Below are 17,331 nucleotides of genomic sequence, written 5' to 3'. Positions count from 1 at the left end.
TCCTTGAAACGGCGTGAAGTGGGCCGTAGGTATCCCTCCAGCACATCGTCTTCATCTGCCACCGGACTCCATGAACAATGGCTCAGACGGTCCAACACGACTTCCTTAAGTTCTCCACTCGTACCCAGAGGAGCCGGGCGGTGGATTCTCAGCCTTTTCCACATTTGTTTCTATTAGAAGTGGTATTCAGTGATTATATGTCGTGATTTTAGCACTGTCTCCTTACGGCTAGAAAATCCCCGGTTTGTGTCCCCACGTTCCCGGGGTCTTTCTGCATGGAGTTTGCATGTTCTCCCTGTGAATTTGTGGGTTTTTTTCCTCCCACAGTCCAAAAACACGCTGAGGTTAATTCTTAACTCTGAACTGTCTGTAGGTGTGAATGTGAGTGTCCCTCTCAACCTGCCGACCAGCGACAGATGGATCCCCCCATACCAGCTCAGTTCTGCTCAAGGTTTCTTCCCGTTAACCCTTTGATGGGCAAGATGGGTCAAAAGTGACCCAAATCTAATGGATAATGGGCATCTCCTGACCTACACTGAGCATCAAAGGGTTACAAGGGAGCTTTTTCTTGCCACTGTCGCTTTATGGTACGTGTCCACTAGATCTGTTTTTCCTGCATGTAAACACACCACATCTGAAAATCGCCTGCTAGGTAGACGGTCACTAGCGGGTCATTGGGTGGTCACGTGACAGCTTTCAGACTTTCACTCCGGTAGATGCATCGGACCAACATGGCGGCTCAGTTGTAAACTTTCTCTTTTATTTCGAAAACACTTCAGTGAAAAATATTTCTGAGATAATCTGCTGAATTCGCCCTGGTTTTATTTCAATGACGTCTAGTTTAGACGTTTGACGAAAGTTTCACGATGCGTCGGACCTCCGCACTGTGCATTGAATTTGCAGAAAGTAGAGGTTGAGTCTACTTTATGCAAATGAGCTCTGGGAAGATACAATGGATCGCAGCTCGAAACGCAGCACAAACTGACCAGCATGTGGGAACTTGTCGGATCTAGTGGGCACTAGATCACAAATAGCAATTTTTGGGCTCCAGATATTCGGGCCCAACTAATGACAAATATCCGAATGTTCGCCTCGTCCACGGGGGGAGGAGGGGGTTCATCGTCGAAGTCTGAAAGCATTAGCATTAGCATGGATGTCTCTGACTTTGACATTTTGTCTTCTGTTTACAAACATGGGCAAAGTGAATTATGACGTCAGATTTGATATGTCCACGTGATGACGGTAAAGCAGCTAAGCAGCTACTTGGTGGCAGTAGCCAAGGGGGAGGTTTACGAGTATTTGGATCTCAAAATGAATATTCGAATACCACCACAACGACTGAATATTCGGATGTTCGGGCCCAGCCTTAGTGGACACGTACCTTTAGGGATGGAGGTTCAGGCATATGGGTTCTGTAAAGCGCCTCCAGACAATCTGAATTGTAATCGGCTCTATATAAATAAAATTGAATTGAATTGTTTGTTTGTGTGTGTAGTCCTGGGATAGACTGTTACCTGTCCACCCTAAGTCAGCTGGGACAGACCCCAGCCCCCGCCTCGTGACCCTAATGAGGATTAAGCGTGTATAGATAATGGATGGATGGATGGATGGATGGATGTCGGGGTGGATTCACACCCACTCATGTTAGTTCCACCAACATCCACTGGGATTGTGTTTGTGGGTTTTAGGTGTGATTTCTTCCCCCCCAGTCGGTTTCCAAGGTTTTCACTGGAAACCCTGAGCCTAGGAAAATGGCAGTCAGAAAAAAAAGAAGAAAAAAAAGAAAATCAAATATTGAACATTCATTGGGGGCCCTGAGTGTGTGTTCTTCACAGCTCCTCTGCTATTCACTTTGAGAATATTCAGCACATAAAAAGAAGCGCTGTGGTGGTGAGGCGTGGGGGCGGGGGGCAGCTCACGTCCAAGCAGCTGCCGTCTCTGCAGGCTACATTTAATTGGACCCTCATTCGGCATCTTCCAGGTTCGTCCTCCTTTTGATCATGAAAAAGGTCTCGGCAACAACGTGCATGCTTGAAAGCCGGGGGAGGCCGTTCGGTGCGCTTGTGCTTTACTTCAATCCATCAGCTGACAGGGAGACGGACAGATGCTTGGCGCTGCGATCCATGCATGCGCCGCTACAGCCGACAACTGCTCCTCCTGACAGGCCTTCCGCTCCAATCCCAAGTCCAACCGCTGCGGCGAATTAAGAGGCAAAATGAAACGCCGCGACTCAGGATGGAGGAGAGGACTGACGCAATCAGAAGCCAAGAGGCACAGAGAGGCTTGAAGGTTATCTGCGGCCCACATTCAGCGCAACACCCCAATTAACCCTAATTACAGCCACACTTTTCAGACAAATGAAAGTTAATAGAATCTGAAACTTTTGTCATCATGGGGAAATTGTCTGTGGGTATTGACAGTAATTCCAGGCTTAACAAGAAAGTCATTAGCGGGGCTGTTTGGCGTCTCGTCTGCCCACACAGACCGGAGGACTTTGAATCGACACACCTGGTCGGAGCATCGAACAGGAGCAGCCAGGTGAGGCCGTCGACGGAACCCCAGTGAACTGACCGACTCTGATGGCTGCACAGAGCCGTGCACGTGTAAATATCATATGTACACTATATGGACAGAAGTATTTGGACACCCAGCTAAAGGAATAAGTTCACAAAGCAGGAGGATTTAAGTTCTTAAAGCATTTCCAGGTATTCCAAGTATTATTAGCCCTCGTGTTGTCCTGCGCGTCAAATTAAACCGTTTTAAAGTTTGCAAATGTGTCATACTTCTGATGTCCACATTTTCAACTTTTTTTTTTGGTGGAAAAAAAGAAATGCTAAAAAAAAATGCTTCTTAAGAACATTCACATAAAATTCAACCAAAATCCAGCAAAATTCACTGGATTTTGGTTGATTTTTTTGTGAATGTTTTTGAACAAAATACTATAAGTTTTACTGATGTATATGTAATCACTTTAGATATTTTTAGATCATTTTAGATATTTTTTTAATAAATTTTTTTAAGGGAACCTTGTATGTAATTATTGGAATTTTCTTCCCAAAGGTTTTGCAAATTTTCAGAAATTTGGGGAATTTTTTTTGCTGAATTTTTAAAAAAAATTTTCAGACAAGAAAACAATATTTTTGGTGCCCGTAAATGAAGACAACAGGAGGGTTAAGAGCCACACAGTACAGAAGAAGACTGGTGGAGAGATGTGTCTAAAAACCTGAGAACAGCTGCCACGACTCTGGTGATTGATTTAGTCGAGTCTTGAATTAAAATCTCAGTTTGCAGACCAAGAAAAACTGCTGAAGAGATGCCTCCAAGCCAGATTGAAGTATATGTAAATAAACTAGTATGCTTAGAAATGCTGCTTCCAACATTCCTTGCTCTGTTAAACCTGTAGTTGGGAAATGCTGCTACAGAGCTGGCAGCCTTCTGTTGGTTTAATTTTCACACCGTAGTGTTAAAATTCCCCTCACAGTGGAGCTAAAACAAGTTTCTACACCAGAAGTCCATTAGTGTCCACATACTTTTGAGCATATAGTGCACGTGAAGGATGTCGATGACTGAAACAGTTTAGTCGTCAGGCTCTAAGGGTCTTTTTTTCTAAATGATGATGTCTTGAACTAGAATTTAAATAATGAATATAAACAACTACATCTACATCTGCCTCATATCCTGCAAAGCATGTCCTTGACATATGAAGTGCGATCAAAAAGTTCCAAACTGTGCGTGAAGCATTCATGAGCATTCAGCAGGTCCAAGCTGGAGCCTTTGTGAGTCCTAATTCTGCACGACGTTATCAGCATCATGATCTACGTTACACGGATCTTTGTGACCACTTGCAGGTGCACATCTGTGATTTCACCTGCAGAAGCTATCGCCGTGCATAAACATTCATCTGTTGCTCTCACACTTTATTTATTCATGTGTAATATCTATTAGTAATATTATTTACTTCACCATCTTCCACGGTTGTACTTATAAACTACAATCTGGTGCATTATTAAAGCTAAACCTGTACAATCCATTCGTGCTACGTACAGCGCCATATTTTTTTGGAACATTTTTTTATATTTATGTTATTGTTTGATTACTGAATGTCCTACAGTGTTGCATTTTATTATTTGCATTTAGTTTACAGGGACAATGAATTCTTTCTAAATCAGATTTTGTGGTTTCTGGTTTTATCGTGGACCGTAAAAGTCTGCAAAGATCTCTGCCAACAGGCCTGCAGTCATCAAACTTTTCCTGTGGTTATGACCCAGAGACCAAACATCAGGAAGAAGGAGCATCAGAGAGGATGCTTGTGGTTTTTTCAACATTCACAGGTGAGTTCATCCCCCAGAGTTGGACTCTCAGCTCCAAGTTCTGCTGTAATGCACCAAGACTCAACTGTGGTGTGATGAGATTTGGGTTCTCCATGACGTAACACCCACAGAGAAAAGTTCTTAATCTAATCGCTCTCTACCCAACCTACTTGTCAGATTTGGCTCCATGTGACGCTTCATTTTCCACAAAATGAAATTCGAATTGAACTGTCTTTGTTTGGACACACAGGAGGACATTTCTGGTGCTTGATGAAGCTACAGAGCTGGATTTCCAGGTAGCGTTAGGACAGCAGCAGGAGCACTGGGAGCAGAGTGTCGCTGCACAAAGAGGCAACGTCTGAAGATCACTGTTCGAGAACGGGTTTAGCTTGTTTTAGGTGCAGTATTGGAACTTTCTGATCGCATCTCATAGTACAACATAATATGGACTTAATATGGAAATATTAGAGGATAAGTATCGTCAACATTTATTGTTTTTATTTCCTTATCTTAAAAATTTACTTTGAAACAATGTTGTATGTTTAAAAGTCTCCATGAAATGGAGGATCACATTTTCCAAGCATTAGCCACGTGCCCATCTGTGCATTAAAACTCTTTTTCTGTAATTAGGGTGCAACTATAATGTAAGAGATGAGGAGGATCAAGAGCCACAGTCCATATTTAATGCAATAAAGCAGTATAGCTGAAGCTCACATGTGGCTGCAGCAGACTGAAATGAACAAACCGAGTGCTCAGCCTGATATTCCCTCTGCGTGGACAATGAGAAGAAAGCGTTGATCAGTTGGTTTTCAAGGACCGTGGCTCGCGTCTCTTATCTCTTACACTCTGAACAACCAGCACATTGTTTATCCCTTTTAGTCAGCAGTTGGATCTGAACACAGCGCAGGGAAAGTAGTTTGAGGTTAGCCGAGTGTGGAGAAGAGGGACGGATGATCGTTGTGTAACAGTCACATGACATGTGCATGCACGCCCACACACATTTGCACAAGCTTGCCTCTCATGTAAAGCTTATGCATCAATGAGAAAATAATCCTAATTGCTTGTCAGCTATCTGGAGTGGTGGTGGGTTGCGGCTGTCCCCTGCATGCCTGATGGAGGGATGTGAGCCACTCGTGGTGTGAAGCTGCAGACCACACGATATGAGCAGAGCCATTTTCTGTCTTCTTGTGACAAGAAGAGAGCGGCGCTCGGGCTGATCATGGCACTGATGCGGTGCAGGTGAGGCCGCTCACACTGCAAATGCACTCAGGGGTAAGATGCTGTTGATAGAAGCAGTGAGGGGAAGGCACGTTTGGCATGTGGCAGCGGGGTGATGTGCTGCAAGCGGGCTGGATGGTTGCCGTGTCACAAACAGTCTGACGGCTAGTTTACACGACAACGGTTTTAGGACGAAACGCAAAGGTTTCATTGTGTTCTGGCCTCCCATTTACACAGAAACAGCATTTTAGAGCAGGGGCTCCCAAACTTTTCAGCCAGCGACCCCCAAAATAACGGTTCCTGAGACTGGCGACCCACGCTATCCTCCGAGGCGACTGAAACGTAACAAAATGTGTGCACGGGACGCACGCACTAATAGGCATATCTAAACAGAACAAGAAGTAACAGAACAGCCTGACAATCATGATACATGTACAGCAGGTCCTCAGTTTACGTCCTCTACCTTCGGTGTTTCGTGGTTACGTCATTATCACCCATAAATTTATTAAGACAGTCTTGTTCCATCATTCCGATGTACGGCGTTTGTGACATTAAAACAAATTTCGCACGGGAACTAGTTGGCGAATACAAATACATCGTCACGCGCTGCGACGGCTTTGTTTGGCCATATTGGATTGTGCTGCATTTGGTTTCTTTCCTTTGTGTTGTTTTTTGGGAACTTTTTGCCCTTCATTATGTCTCCTATTTCTTTTTTTATTGGCTCCTTTTGTTACGTCCAAGATTATGAGTGGCATAGGTACTTATGTGAGTTCTGACTTACAGTGAAAATCATGTTAAGCCGTGCTGTAGGAACGTAATTCTGACAGAAGTTGAGACCCCCCGTAACAAATTACTGTATGATGAAAACAGAATACATCAGTTAGAATACATTTCCATGTAACTTATCAGTTAACATCGTGGCTGTCATGTGCAAACTTACTTATTTATACACTTTTAATTCCATGTAAGCAGAAGAATGTCTCAGTCAAATTAACCCTCATGTTGTCCTGCTGGTCAAAACTGACCCAGTTTAAAGTCTGAAAATGTGGGAAAAAATATATTTTCACAGTTAAACTTCTGATGTCCACATTTTCAACATTTTTGGGAAATTTTTGAACATTTTTTTGGTGGGAAAAAAGAAATGTTAAAAATGTTTCTTAAGAACATTCACATAAAAATCAACCAAAATCCAGCGATTTTTATGTGAACGTTCTAAAAGAAAATAATAAAAATTTTACTGATATAGATGTAATCACTTTAGATATTGTTAGGAACATTTTTACCAATTTTTTTGAAAATATTTACAAGAATTTTCTTGCCACATTTGGGGGATTTTTTTTAAAATCCCCCAAATGTTTTTCAGGGAAATTTTTAAGAAATTATTGGAATTTTCTTCCTGAGGATTTTGCAAATTTTCAGAAATTAGGGGAATTTTTTTTGCTGAATTTTTTTATATTTTTTCCGACAAAGAATTTTTAGGTTTTTTTTTCGTGCTCGTAAATGAAGACAACAGGAGGATTAACAGCCATAGCCTGTGGCACTGAGTAAACAGGAACATGGTGTATCACCAGTGTATCAGTCTCACTCAATCTCAACTAATAAGATGAGTGGGCGTAATCTTGGAGACGACCACTCGAAGCTCATCTTCCATGTTTAGAAACAATCTGCATTTATTTTCATATACGTCGGTGCTGAGAAACTCTTTTTGAACCGGTATGTACAGCCAGACAGCGTCAGTACATCCATGGTGGCGCTGGATAGCCGAGGATATTCTTTCTCAGCTGAAATCCAGAAAGGGTCTTTGACATAAAAGCTGTCTCTGAGGTGTGAGAACGCTGACGTCGTGCTACGCTTTCTGCATTACACTTTCATTCTGTCTACTGAATGTATTGAATCTTCTTCTGCAAAATGTGCAGTCAGTGAAGACGTGTTCAGCACATACGCCAGATAATTCCCCACCTCTACATCGGCTGTACTTCTTCTGGTCTGTAGACAAATGGGTCGTTACCCTCCAAAATTACATCGCTAACTACCTTCCCGGCATTCCCCTGTTCTGAAGTGAACGTATATTGTTTTTACTCTGTTGCCGTGTAAACCCAACAAGGCAAAGGAAGGAAATACTTTTGCGTTTTCGGGTGAAACGTTGTCGCGTAAACGGGGCCTGAATGTGCTCCCGTCTCCTATTACTTTCCTTTTGAATGCATAATTTAGTCACAAATAATGAGATCATTTGAACCACATCCCATTCTCATGCCGTCAATCAGTCGATCCAAACGTGGCTTATCTAAATGTTAGTGAGGGAAAGAAGAGGAGACCATGCCTGACTGTTGGTGGCGCAGCCAAAGCAACCATCATTTTTTTGGGGGGCGGGTGGGACCAAGCCTTTGGTTACAGCTGTGAGGAAGCGGTGGACAAGGACAGCGCTGGAAGATGGGGGGTTTAGCAGAACTAAACCAAGCAGAGACCTGCATCGAGGGGCGAAGAGACGGAGGAAGAGGAGGAGGAAGAAGCGGCAGCGACAGCAGCAGGAGTGGAGCCATGGGTAGAGGTTGGTCCAGCAGCGAATGGTAAGCTTTTTTACACAGACATATATAGACACAGAAAAAATAAGGAGAGACAGACCATTGCATGCTTAAACTGACTCTCAAGGACACCTACTGCAAATATATGAGAACACCAGTGTATCATTTTGTGCACGATCGAGCTATTAAATGCAGTTACATCTTTGCATTCTTGAAGCAAACCGTCTCGAGTTAAAATATCAGCAACATCAGACGAGTAAAAAGCTCCTCGGCGCAGTACTTTTTTAACAGCCGAGGTTTTTATACAGTAGGCACAAAGTGATAACCTGTTAAAATATGCGCTAGAGTTATGAATCATGTAAAGCGAGGCCCCAGGAAAAAGGAGCTCTCTCTCTCTCTCTCTCTCTCTCTCTCTCTCTCTCGTAAGGTCATTTGCTGCACAGGCTCATCTGGGCTCTAATTGAATTAAGCAGGCCTCCAGGGGCCCCGGGCTAACCTGAGCGCTAATCTGTGGGCCATTATTTCCTGTTAACAGCACGCTCCCTCTCTCCTTCCCCCAGCCCCGCTCCCTCCAGTCTGCCAGCCCAAAGCATATGCGATTTAAAAGTTCACTCCTTCCAAACCTGAGCTGCCGTCTCCTGTGGGGATCGACCTTAAAAATAGACTGATATTTGCTTATTTGTTTTATCTGGGTTTTGTGATGAAGACGATGGCCTTAAGGCTCCGTGGAGGAGGCAGAGGGAGAAAATCAGCTTTAATGACGAGAGCTGTGGAAATTCCAATTCAAAGTCTTCTTGTCTGTGTCATTGATTTACTCAGTGTGGGGATTTTTATTTGATTTGTCAGTACTTTCTAAAGGGACTTGTGGGGTTCAGGATGTCAGAACTCCGCTTTAACTGGGATAACATGGGTCTAATCATCTAATATTCATTGTCTCCTGTTATCTTTACATGTGGTCAGCGTCCCAGTAGACGTGTCTCTGATGTGTAGTGCACATACGGAGTGGTTTTTCAGTGTTTTGACACTGCTATGGCCGTATATACGATGCACTAGTTTAATTAAGAGTGAAAACAATCCACTTGTGCTTCTGAAAACATCTTGTGACCAAATCCACTGCCTCTCTGAGTTATTGTGCGACGCTGCTTTTTAATTTAAACACTCGGAGCTCAACATCGTGCACAAGGTCACCAACTAAGTGCAGCTTGAACCTTGGACCTACCAGACTCTTGAGTTGTATCCTTGAATCCTATCCAGCCTCCCTACTGTATAATGAACTATCTGCTGCAGCGGGAATGCTATAAGGATCTTTAGAAAATAAAGCACTCAGTGGGGAGACATGAAAGAGTTGGCCGTCCTTCCTCACCTCGTGTCATCCCACTCGGGGCTGAGTCCGGTCAGAGAGCCGCGGGACTCGGACACGAACTTGTAGACGACCAGCAGGCAGTCCCGGCACAGCTGGACCAGCCGGCGGCAGCACTGCAGCTCCTGAGGCGACACCACCTCGCTGCTCTTACTGAAGATGGTCTCCCACGATGAGCTGAGGAGCACAGAGAAGGAAAACCAAGTCAATTCCTTCTTTCTTTGGATGGGATAGTGCATATTAATGAACATACATTCTCATAAGTTTGCACAACGTTGCAGCAAATAAGCCGGATTTAGCACAAGGCTGATGTCCATCTGTTTCAGCATTGTGTTCACACGCTTCATGCAGTTTGTTTTTGGTTATTTGGATTTTGCATTTTGTTTCCACCTCAGTAGGTGGAAAAACATTTTGCCGATGTTTAACCTTTATCCCGGTATTTCTGCTCAGATTTTTTTCTTCTTGTGCAAACTGGAAATGCACAATAAACACAATTAAGTTTGTTTATTTAAGATATAAGTGGATGGAACCGTGTTAACTGTGTGTATGTGATAATCACACACGTGAACTTAACTCCCTGCTCACTTTACTAAGTTAAAAACTGTAATATTTAATTTTCTATACAAGCCTGAACTGCTTCAAGTCACATTAACAGAAATGTATGGCGAAGAGACGCTACTTTTACTTGTGAGAAGCAATCACAACACTCCTTCCTCTTTTACTTTGCTCAATAATTTTTGATTTGTTATGAACTGAAATGTCCATAAAATAAAGAAAAAACAAACACTAACATCTAACATGATAAATAAAATGAACATAATTTGTGTTTTTTTTTCTCTCTACACAATGTTAACAGGAGCTAAAGTTAAGTTTGTCGCTTCCAGCTGTTTGTAGGAGTATTTTGTAGGAGTTGTGCACATTTGCACACACGGAAGAACAGCAGAAATAACCTTATTAAACACTTATAGCTATTAATGATTCCTGACATGGATCGATTAAGATCTAACGGCAGGTCAAACTGTATTTTTCTTTACCTGAGGCAGGTGAGCTTTCACTGAATCGTAGTTTATCAACAAGTAAATCATTGTCCTCGGGTTTGAGCCTGAACTCCATCTCAGCTGCTCTGATATTTTTATTTTACTGTTGGTAAAGTTAGATTATCATCACACATGGACGAATTTTCAATTTTTAGGAAATCATAAATTTTAGGAAAATTAGAAGTCAACTAAAACAAAAACATGGAGAATATTTAGAAGTCGAAAAAGTAAGTTTAATGAAATGAACAAAATAAGATGCAAATTACATTTATGTTGGGTTTTATTTAAAAAAAAAAACAGGTGGTGAGTGTTTGTCTAACGCTTATTGTTCCGTTTCATAATCCTTTAAAAAAAAACAAGTAAGAATTGAGAAAGAAAACAAAATCATCTTAATTTTTTTTACTTCAATAGATCACACCTGGACCAATTTTTAATGTTTAGGAAATCATACATAAACTAGGCTTGTTATTTTTGACAGTTTGATGAATTTGTCTGTTTTTCAGTGCATTATTTTGTGCTAAACATCACTTTATGTTCCGTCCAATCTGATGTAAATGACAAATATCGTAGCGTGACTCTGACGTCTGAATGAAGCCGTGAGGAACATTAACGTGACCACTTCACCATCACACGTCTGAAAAGAGCTAAACATGTTTCCTTAGCATGTGGCCGTTGACTGTACATGTGAGCTTGCAAACACTCCAGACATACAAGAGGACTGGCAGATAGACGGAGGCCGGATGAAACAAATCCAAGTACAGTTAACCCCCTTTACATACCGGACATACCCCTGACTGTGAGAGAGCTTCAACAACTGAGACTCACTACCCCCGGGGGTTCGTTTGATGTCTACCCCTTTTCACTCCTTGGGAGGTGGGAGGCTCCTCCTCTGAAAGGGTTCAAAACTGTGTGTTTCCATTCTCTTCCTCTAAGTCGTTTTCAAAGCCTGTTGAATTCATCGCCCACAATAGCTGCCGGGCTGTTTGATTGTTGTTAAGTCCCTCAGATAAAATATCAAACAGCAGACGAGGCAGCGGGGGGCTTCACTCGGATTTGGAGTGTGCTCTTGGAGGTGCGCCGCCTCCCTGTCTCTGCGTGACATCGGGGCCCCCCGTCGGGTTCATCCATGCCGGGGCCATGGCCCGCTGTCGGGAGGGGCCCGGCGACAGGCTAGCAAGCTAGCTGGATCATCCAGGGCAGGCTGTGATCAGACAAAGGCTGCCTGGGGTGCAGCATGCTGGGGTAGCTGAGGCTAGGCTAGGCTAATCCTCACAGCCCAATACCCGTCCACCCGATCTGTGCCGTGTTTTAGAACATCTCACTCTCGTCTCCACTTCGTCTCCGTCACCGGGTTCCTCCTTTTCTCTCCCCCTGATTATCAAGTCCTTCATCTCCATCACCTGCTCACTCCTCTCGCTCTGCTTCAATTAAGGCAGCGATGGAGGAGGGAAATGGAGAGCTGAGACTTGAGTTACACCCTCTGAGCCCTCTGAGTCGAGGGCGACACGCCACCGAGCTACTGAACTGTAAAGAATATAGAGAGGAGATGTGAGAAGGTCACACTTCCACCACTGAACACACCAGAAGCTTCCAGCAGCTGTCTGCTTTTCAGGCCTGTTTATGCTGGGAGTCTGTTTAAAGCGTGTCTCTATAGCTTATAAAGAGCAACAAGATGATGTCTTTATAATTTTCAAGTACAATTATGCACAGCAGATTCTACAATTTGATTTATATACATATCTCTAAAGGTGTACATAGTCTTTACTATTTTCTTATTTTCATCTGTATTCCACTTTTATATATCATTTAGGTTTGGTTTTGGTCCTAATTTTGTACTGATTTTGTACTTTTTTAGGACTGCTTTCAGATTGTATTCTGACTGGTTCTGAACATTTTTTTGGACTGGTTTGATTTTGGTCCTTGTTGTAGACCTATTAAGGACTGTCCTGGCGGGTCTTTTTTTTAATAACCGAAAGAACCTACCATCAAGCATCAAGCATGGTGGTGGCAGTATCATGCTCTGGGGCTTTCAGATAGATAGCTAGGTAGCTAGGTAGCTAGATAGCTAGATAGACAGACAGACAGACACTTACTTTATTACATATTTTATGTTAATTAGCGAGCCGAGAATGTTCGGTTTCGGCTGTGTGTACGAGTAAGCGTGAACCGAGTATACTTGGTCCCGGCTTTTTAAGGGTTAATCCTGAGGGAAATTCTGGACTGGTTTCAGACTGTATTATAGGCTGGTTTTGGACTTTCTTGGGACTGGATTATGTTTTTTTTTTCAGTCTTGGGTATCCTGGTTTTGGATGTGATTTAAAGTTGGTTTAGGATTTCTTTTACTCTGGACCTGGTCCTGGATGAGGACTGGTTTCAGACCGTCAGGGGCAGGTCTTGGACTTTTTTTAGGAGTAGTTTCTGTTGGGTTTTGGTCCCGATTTTGACCCTGGTTTTAGATTTTGTTTTAGGACTGGTTTCAGACTCCAGGGACTACGGATGAAAAATAGCCTTTTGGCTAATTCTGGTGCATTGACAGAAATGTTCATTAATGTACACTGTCCGTGTCAACTAAATAAATAAATGAGAAAATGAAATGAAAATGTATTCTGACTGGTTCTGAACAATCTGTTGGACTGATTTAGGTTTGATTTTGGTCCTTGTAAACCTATTAAGGACTATCCTGGCGGGTCTTTTTTTTTTTTTAACCCAGAGACTAACAAACCTACCATCAAGCATGGTGGTGGCAGTATCATGCTCTGTGGAACTGGAGCTTTCCACAAAGTAAGTGGAATAATGAAGGAGGAGGATCACCTCCACATTCTCCAGGAAAACCTAACACCATCATCAGAAGGTTTATATCGGACACAGTTAGATGTTTCAACAAGACAATGATCCCAAACACACATCTTCTTTTCCGTTCAGCTTTTCCCTTCAGGGGTCGCGACAGCGAATCAATTGCCTCCATCTAACCCTGTCTTCTGCATCCTCTTCTCTCACACCAACTACCTTCATGTCCTCTTTAACCACATCCATAAACCAAACATGCGAATCAAATGTATGACTTCCAAACACACATCAGACGTGGTAAAGAAATGGTTCAATCAGGCTAGAATGAAGGTTCTAGACTGGGGTCCTCAAAAGTCCTGCCTTAAACCCTTCAAGAACCTGAAGTTTGAGTCGGAAAGACGACAAATTTAGTTGAACTGAACCAAGTCTGTCCAGAGGAGTTGAAGATAAACCAGAAGATTGAAACCAAAAGAACCGAACTGAGGTGGAAATGGACAAATTTAACCAAATATTAGCATTTATGTATGTATATTTTTGACCCAGTGAGTTTTGTCATATTTCAAGAACACCTATAATAAGAGTTTTAGTAGTCATTAGAAACTCAAGACTGCCATGACATGTATGGTCTTTATTAACTATATCTGTACATGTAAAGGTGAACACATCTTTATTTTATTTAAAATTATTCATCTTTATTGTACTTCATTTGTATCTGAAGGTTATCATGTGTGATTTAACCTGTTCATCTTGTTCAATTATCTTATCTTGAAGAAATAAATGGTTGTATAGCTGTCTGGTTTTGTGTCAGTTCTTGTGGATTGTAAATTATGTGCATCTGAGGAAGCCTATGGCGGGAAACGAAACATTTAGTGCGACATGATCAAGTGAGCTGTAACCAAAGTGACTCATCTCATAGGAAGCCAGAAGTTTGAAAAGAAATGAATAAAAAAATGAGGACATCACAATAAAACTTCAGAGTATCAGATAACAGCCCAAAGTAGAGGAACTGAGAGGCCTTCGTTCACCTTCCATCCCTCCCTTCTCCTTTTATTTTTTATTTTCCTTGAACTCACCTGTGAAGAAGCTCTGATTAACAGCCTCCATTTGTGACCTTAATTCGCACCTCGTCTCCGCAGAGTTACACGTTTCTTTCAACTCGGAGAGCTTTGAGCAAAGAGCAGTGGGGTCTGCCCGGTCTGTCACTCATTCTCCGTCATTCAGCTGCAGCCTCACTCGGTGAAAATGGAAAATTGTCCCTGCTGGCTGTCACCGAAAGCTTTTTATTGACGAGGACTGGGCTCGAGGACGAGGGGAAATTGCTCGGTGTACGAAGCTCCAGTTAGGGAGACGGAGGAGTGACGTAGTGCGGTGAATGGAGAGGTAATTGGCTTCCAGTGTGATCACCTGTTTGTGTTAATTATGAAGTACCTGATTCCATTCAAGGGACTTCTTTGTGATACTCGCAGCAATTTTTCATGTTTTTTTAGTCTTGGTCTCTACAGTAAAAATCAAACTTACAGGTTGTTTTTACTTAAATGTGCATAGAAGGGCTTTTTTTGCTGACTGTAAGTTTAAAAAGTTTCGTGAAAGTCTCTTTGTTGCAATACAGCACAGCTTTGTGGGATACATGCTAACTAAAGAGCATGACAAGATTCATAACTTTATGAAGCTGACTATCCAACACTCACTCTCCTCATATAAGCCTTTTTCAGACATGAGATGCTGCTGCTGCATGAGTTAAAGTGATGCAAACGTTCACAAAAGATTTGAAAAGAGCATTCAGTGATGTATAATAGAAATATCTTGCTAAGGGACACAAAACTACCCAGATAGCAAACTATGGGTGAATCAATGTTGAATCTATGTTGAGACCTAACGTCGAAATTATACAGAAAGCGCAAGGTTGATAAAATGTTGAGTCAACGTTTGCTTTTCAACCATAAATCACACTTTACCCAGATAGCAAAAGATGTTAAATCAATGTTGAATTAGGGTTAAGAAGGTTGAATTGTGGTTACGGTTAAAGACTGATGGTTGGATCAACGTTGATTCAACATTTTGTCAACATTGAAGTTTGTGTTTAAAAGATACCATTGAATCTACATTGTATTTTGGTTTAATTAAAATGTTTGACAGGTCAATGTTTAATTAATGTTGAATCTACGTTTGCAAACATGTAATCTATGTAAGCAAACGTTGACTCAACATTTTATCAACCTTGAGCTTTCTGTATAATTTCAACGTTAGGTCTCAACATAGATTCAACATTGATTCACCCATAGTTTGCTCTCTGGGTAACCTAAACCGACAGCAGCTTATTAAACGTTCAGCTAAATAACAGCTTAGTTTATTATTGATTTGTTAAACACTGAAAGTGCTGTCCACGCATGATGATAATCTACTACTTACAACACAGTAGAAGTTCACACTATACCTGCATTAATAGTTATATTCAACTATATCTATAGCTATAAATCCTGCTGCTGATATTTAATTAAATCAGAGGAAAAACTCCTACAAACAGCCGGAAGCAACAAACTAAAATTCACCTCCTGTTAACGTCTTGTGATGGTGGGGAAAGCCTAAATGATGTTCATATTTGGTGATTGTCATTAACCTCAACCACTAGTGTGTGAAATTTCCGTAAAAATAAAACTTTGCAATATAAACAGTTTGTAGTAGGTCTGAAATTGCACTTGAGGTTACCAGTACAGGGGGTCCTCAACTTACATTGGAGCTTCGTTCCAACGGCCCACCGTAAATTGATTTTCAAAAAAAGTTAGCGAAAAGTTAGTGAATATACACAGCTCAAAAAAATTAAAGGAACACTTTTTAATCTAAGTATAGCATTAAATCAGTGAAACGTGGGATACTGATCTGGTCAAGTAAGTAACTGAGGGGCTTTTTAGTCAGTTTCAGCTGCTTTGGTGTTCATAAAATTAACAACAGATGCACTAGAGGGGTAACAATGAGACGACCCCCAAAACAGGAATGAGTTTACATGTGAAGGCCACTGACATTTTTTCCTTCCTAATATTGTCTGACTGTTTTTCACTAGTTTTGCATTTGACTAGGGTCAGTGTCACTTCTGGTAGCATGAGGCGATAGCTGGACCCTACAGAGGTTCCACAGACAGTCCAACTCCTCCAGGATGGCACATCAATGCGTGCCATTGCCAGAAGGTTTGCTGTGTCTCCCAGCACATTCTCAAGTGCATGGAGGAGATTCCAGGAGACAGACAGTTAGTCTGGGAGAGCTTGACAGGGCTGTCGATGGTCCTCAACCGATCAGCAGGACAGGTATCTGCTCCTTTGTGCAATGAGGAACAGGATGAGCACTGCAAAAGCTCTACAAAATGACCTCCAGCAGACCACTGGTGTGAATGTCTCTGACCAAACAATCAGAAAGAGATGTAATGAGAGTGGTCTGAGGGCCCAGCGTCCTCTAGTGCCCGCTGTGCTCGCTGACTGGCACCGTGGAGCTCGGCTGGCATTTGCCATAGAACACAGGAATTTGCAAGTCCACCACTGGTGCCCTGTGCTTTTCACAGATGAGAGCAGGTTCACCCTGAGCACATGTGACAGACATGAAAGGGTCTGGAGAAGCCGTGGAGAATGTTATGCTTCCTGTAACATTGTTCAGCTTGACCGGTTTGGTGGTGGGTCAGTGATGGTGTGGGGAGGCATATCCATGGAGGGACGCACAGACCTCTACATGCTGGACAATGGCATTCTGACTGCCATTAGGTATCAGGATGAAATCCTTTGGCCCATTGTCAGACCCTACATTGGTGCAGTGGTCCTGGATTCCTTCTGGTGCACGACAATGCCCAGTCTTATGTGGTAAGAGAACTCATGCAGTTCCTGGAGGATGAAGGAACTGATACCATGAGCTGGCCCCCATGCTCACCTGACCTAAATCCAATAGAACTCCTTTGGAACATTATGTTTTGTTCCATCAGACACCATCAGGTTGCTCCTCAGACTGTCCAGGAGCTCAGCGATGCCTTGGTCCAGTTCTGGGAGGAGATACCCCAGGACACCATCCATCGTCTCATTCCGAGCTTGTCCCGGCATCATCAGTCATGCATACAAGCA

The 17,331-nt window shown here is 42.5% G+C and overlaps 1 protein-coding gene across 5 annotated transcripts in view; it reads right to left on the bottom strand.

Moving 5' to 3' along the window:
• ttll7 (tubulin tyrosine ligase-like family, member 7) overlaps window positions 1–17,331 on the bottom strand; it is a 163,387-nt gene that overhangs the window by 3,504 nt on the left and 142,552 nt on the right. For 3 of the 5 annotated variants that reach the window (XM_051947406.1, XM_051947405.1, XM_051947403.1), the window contains exon 20: window positions 9,414–9,587. In XM_051947406.1, the coding sequence (XP_051803366.1) occupies window positions 9,414–9,587 (174 nt within the window). Of the gene's footprint in view, window positions 1–7,993; window positions 8,101–9,413; window positions 9,588–17,331 lie in introns of all 5 variants that reach the window. The other 2 variants (XM_051947402.1, XM_051947401.1) reach the window with 1 other exon arrangement.

This window comes from Acanthochromis polyacanthus, chromosome 4 (assembly GCF_021347895.1).
Source record: "Acanthochromis polyacanthus isolate Apoly-LR-REF ecotype Palm Island chromosome 4, KAUST_Apoly_ChrSc, whole genome shotgun sequence".
In the NCBI taxonomy this organism is placed as follows: domain Eukaryota; kingdom Metazoa; phylum Chordata; class Actinopteri; family Pomacentridae; genus Acanthochromis; species Acanthochromis polyacanthus.
The sequence above is the reverse complement of the archived record's forward strand: the minus strand, read 5'-3'. Positions and strand labels throughout refer to the sequence as shown.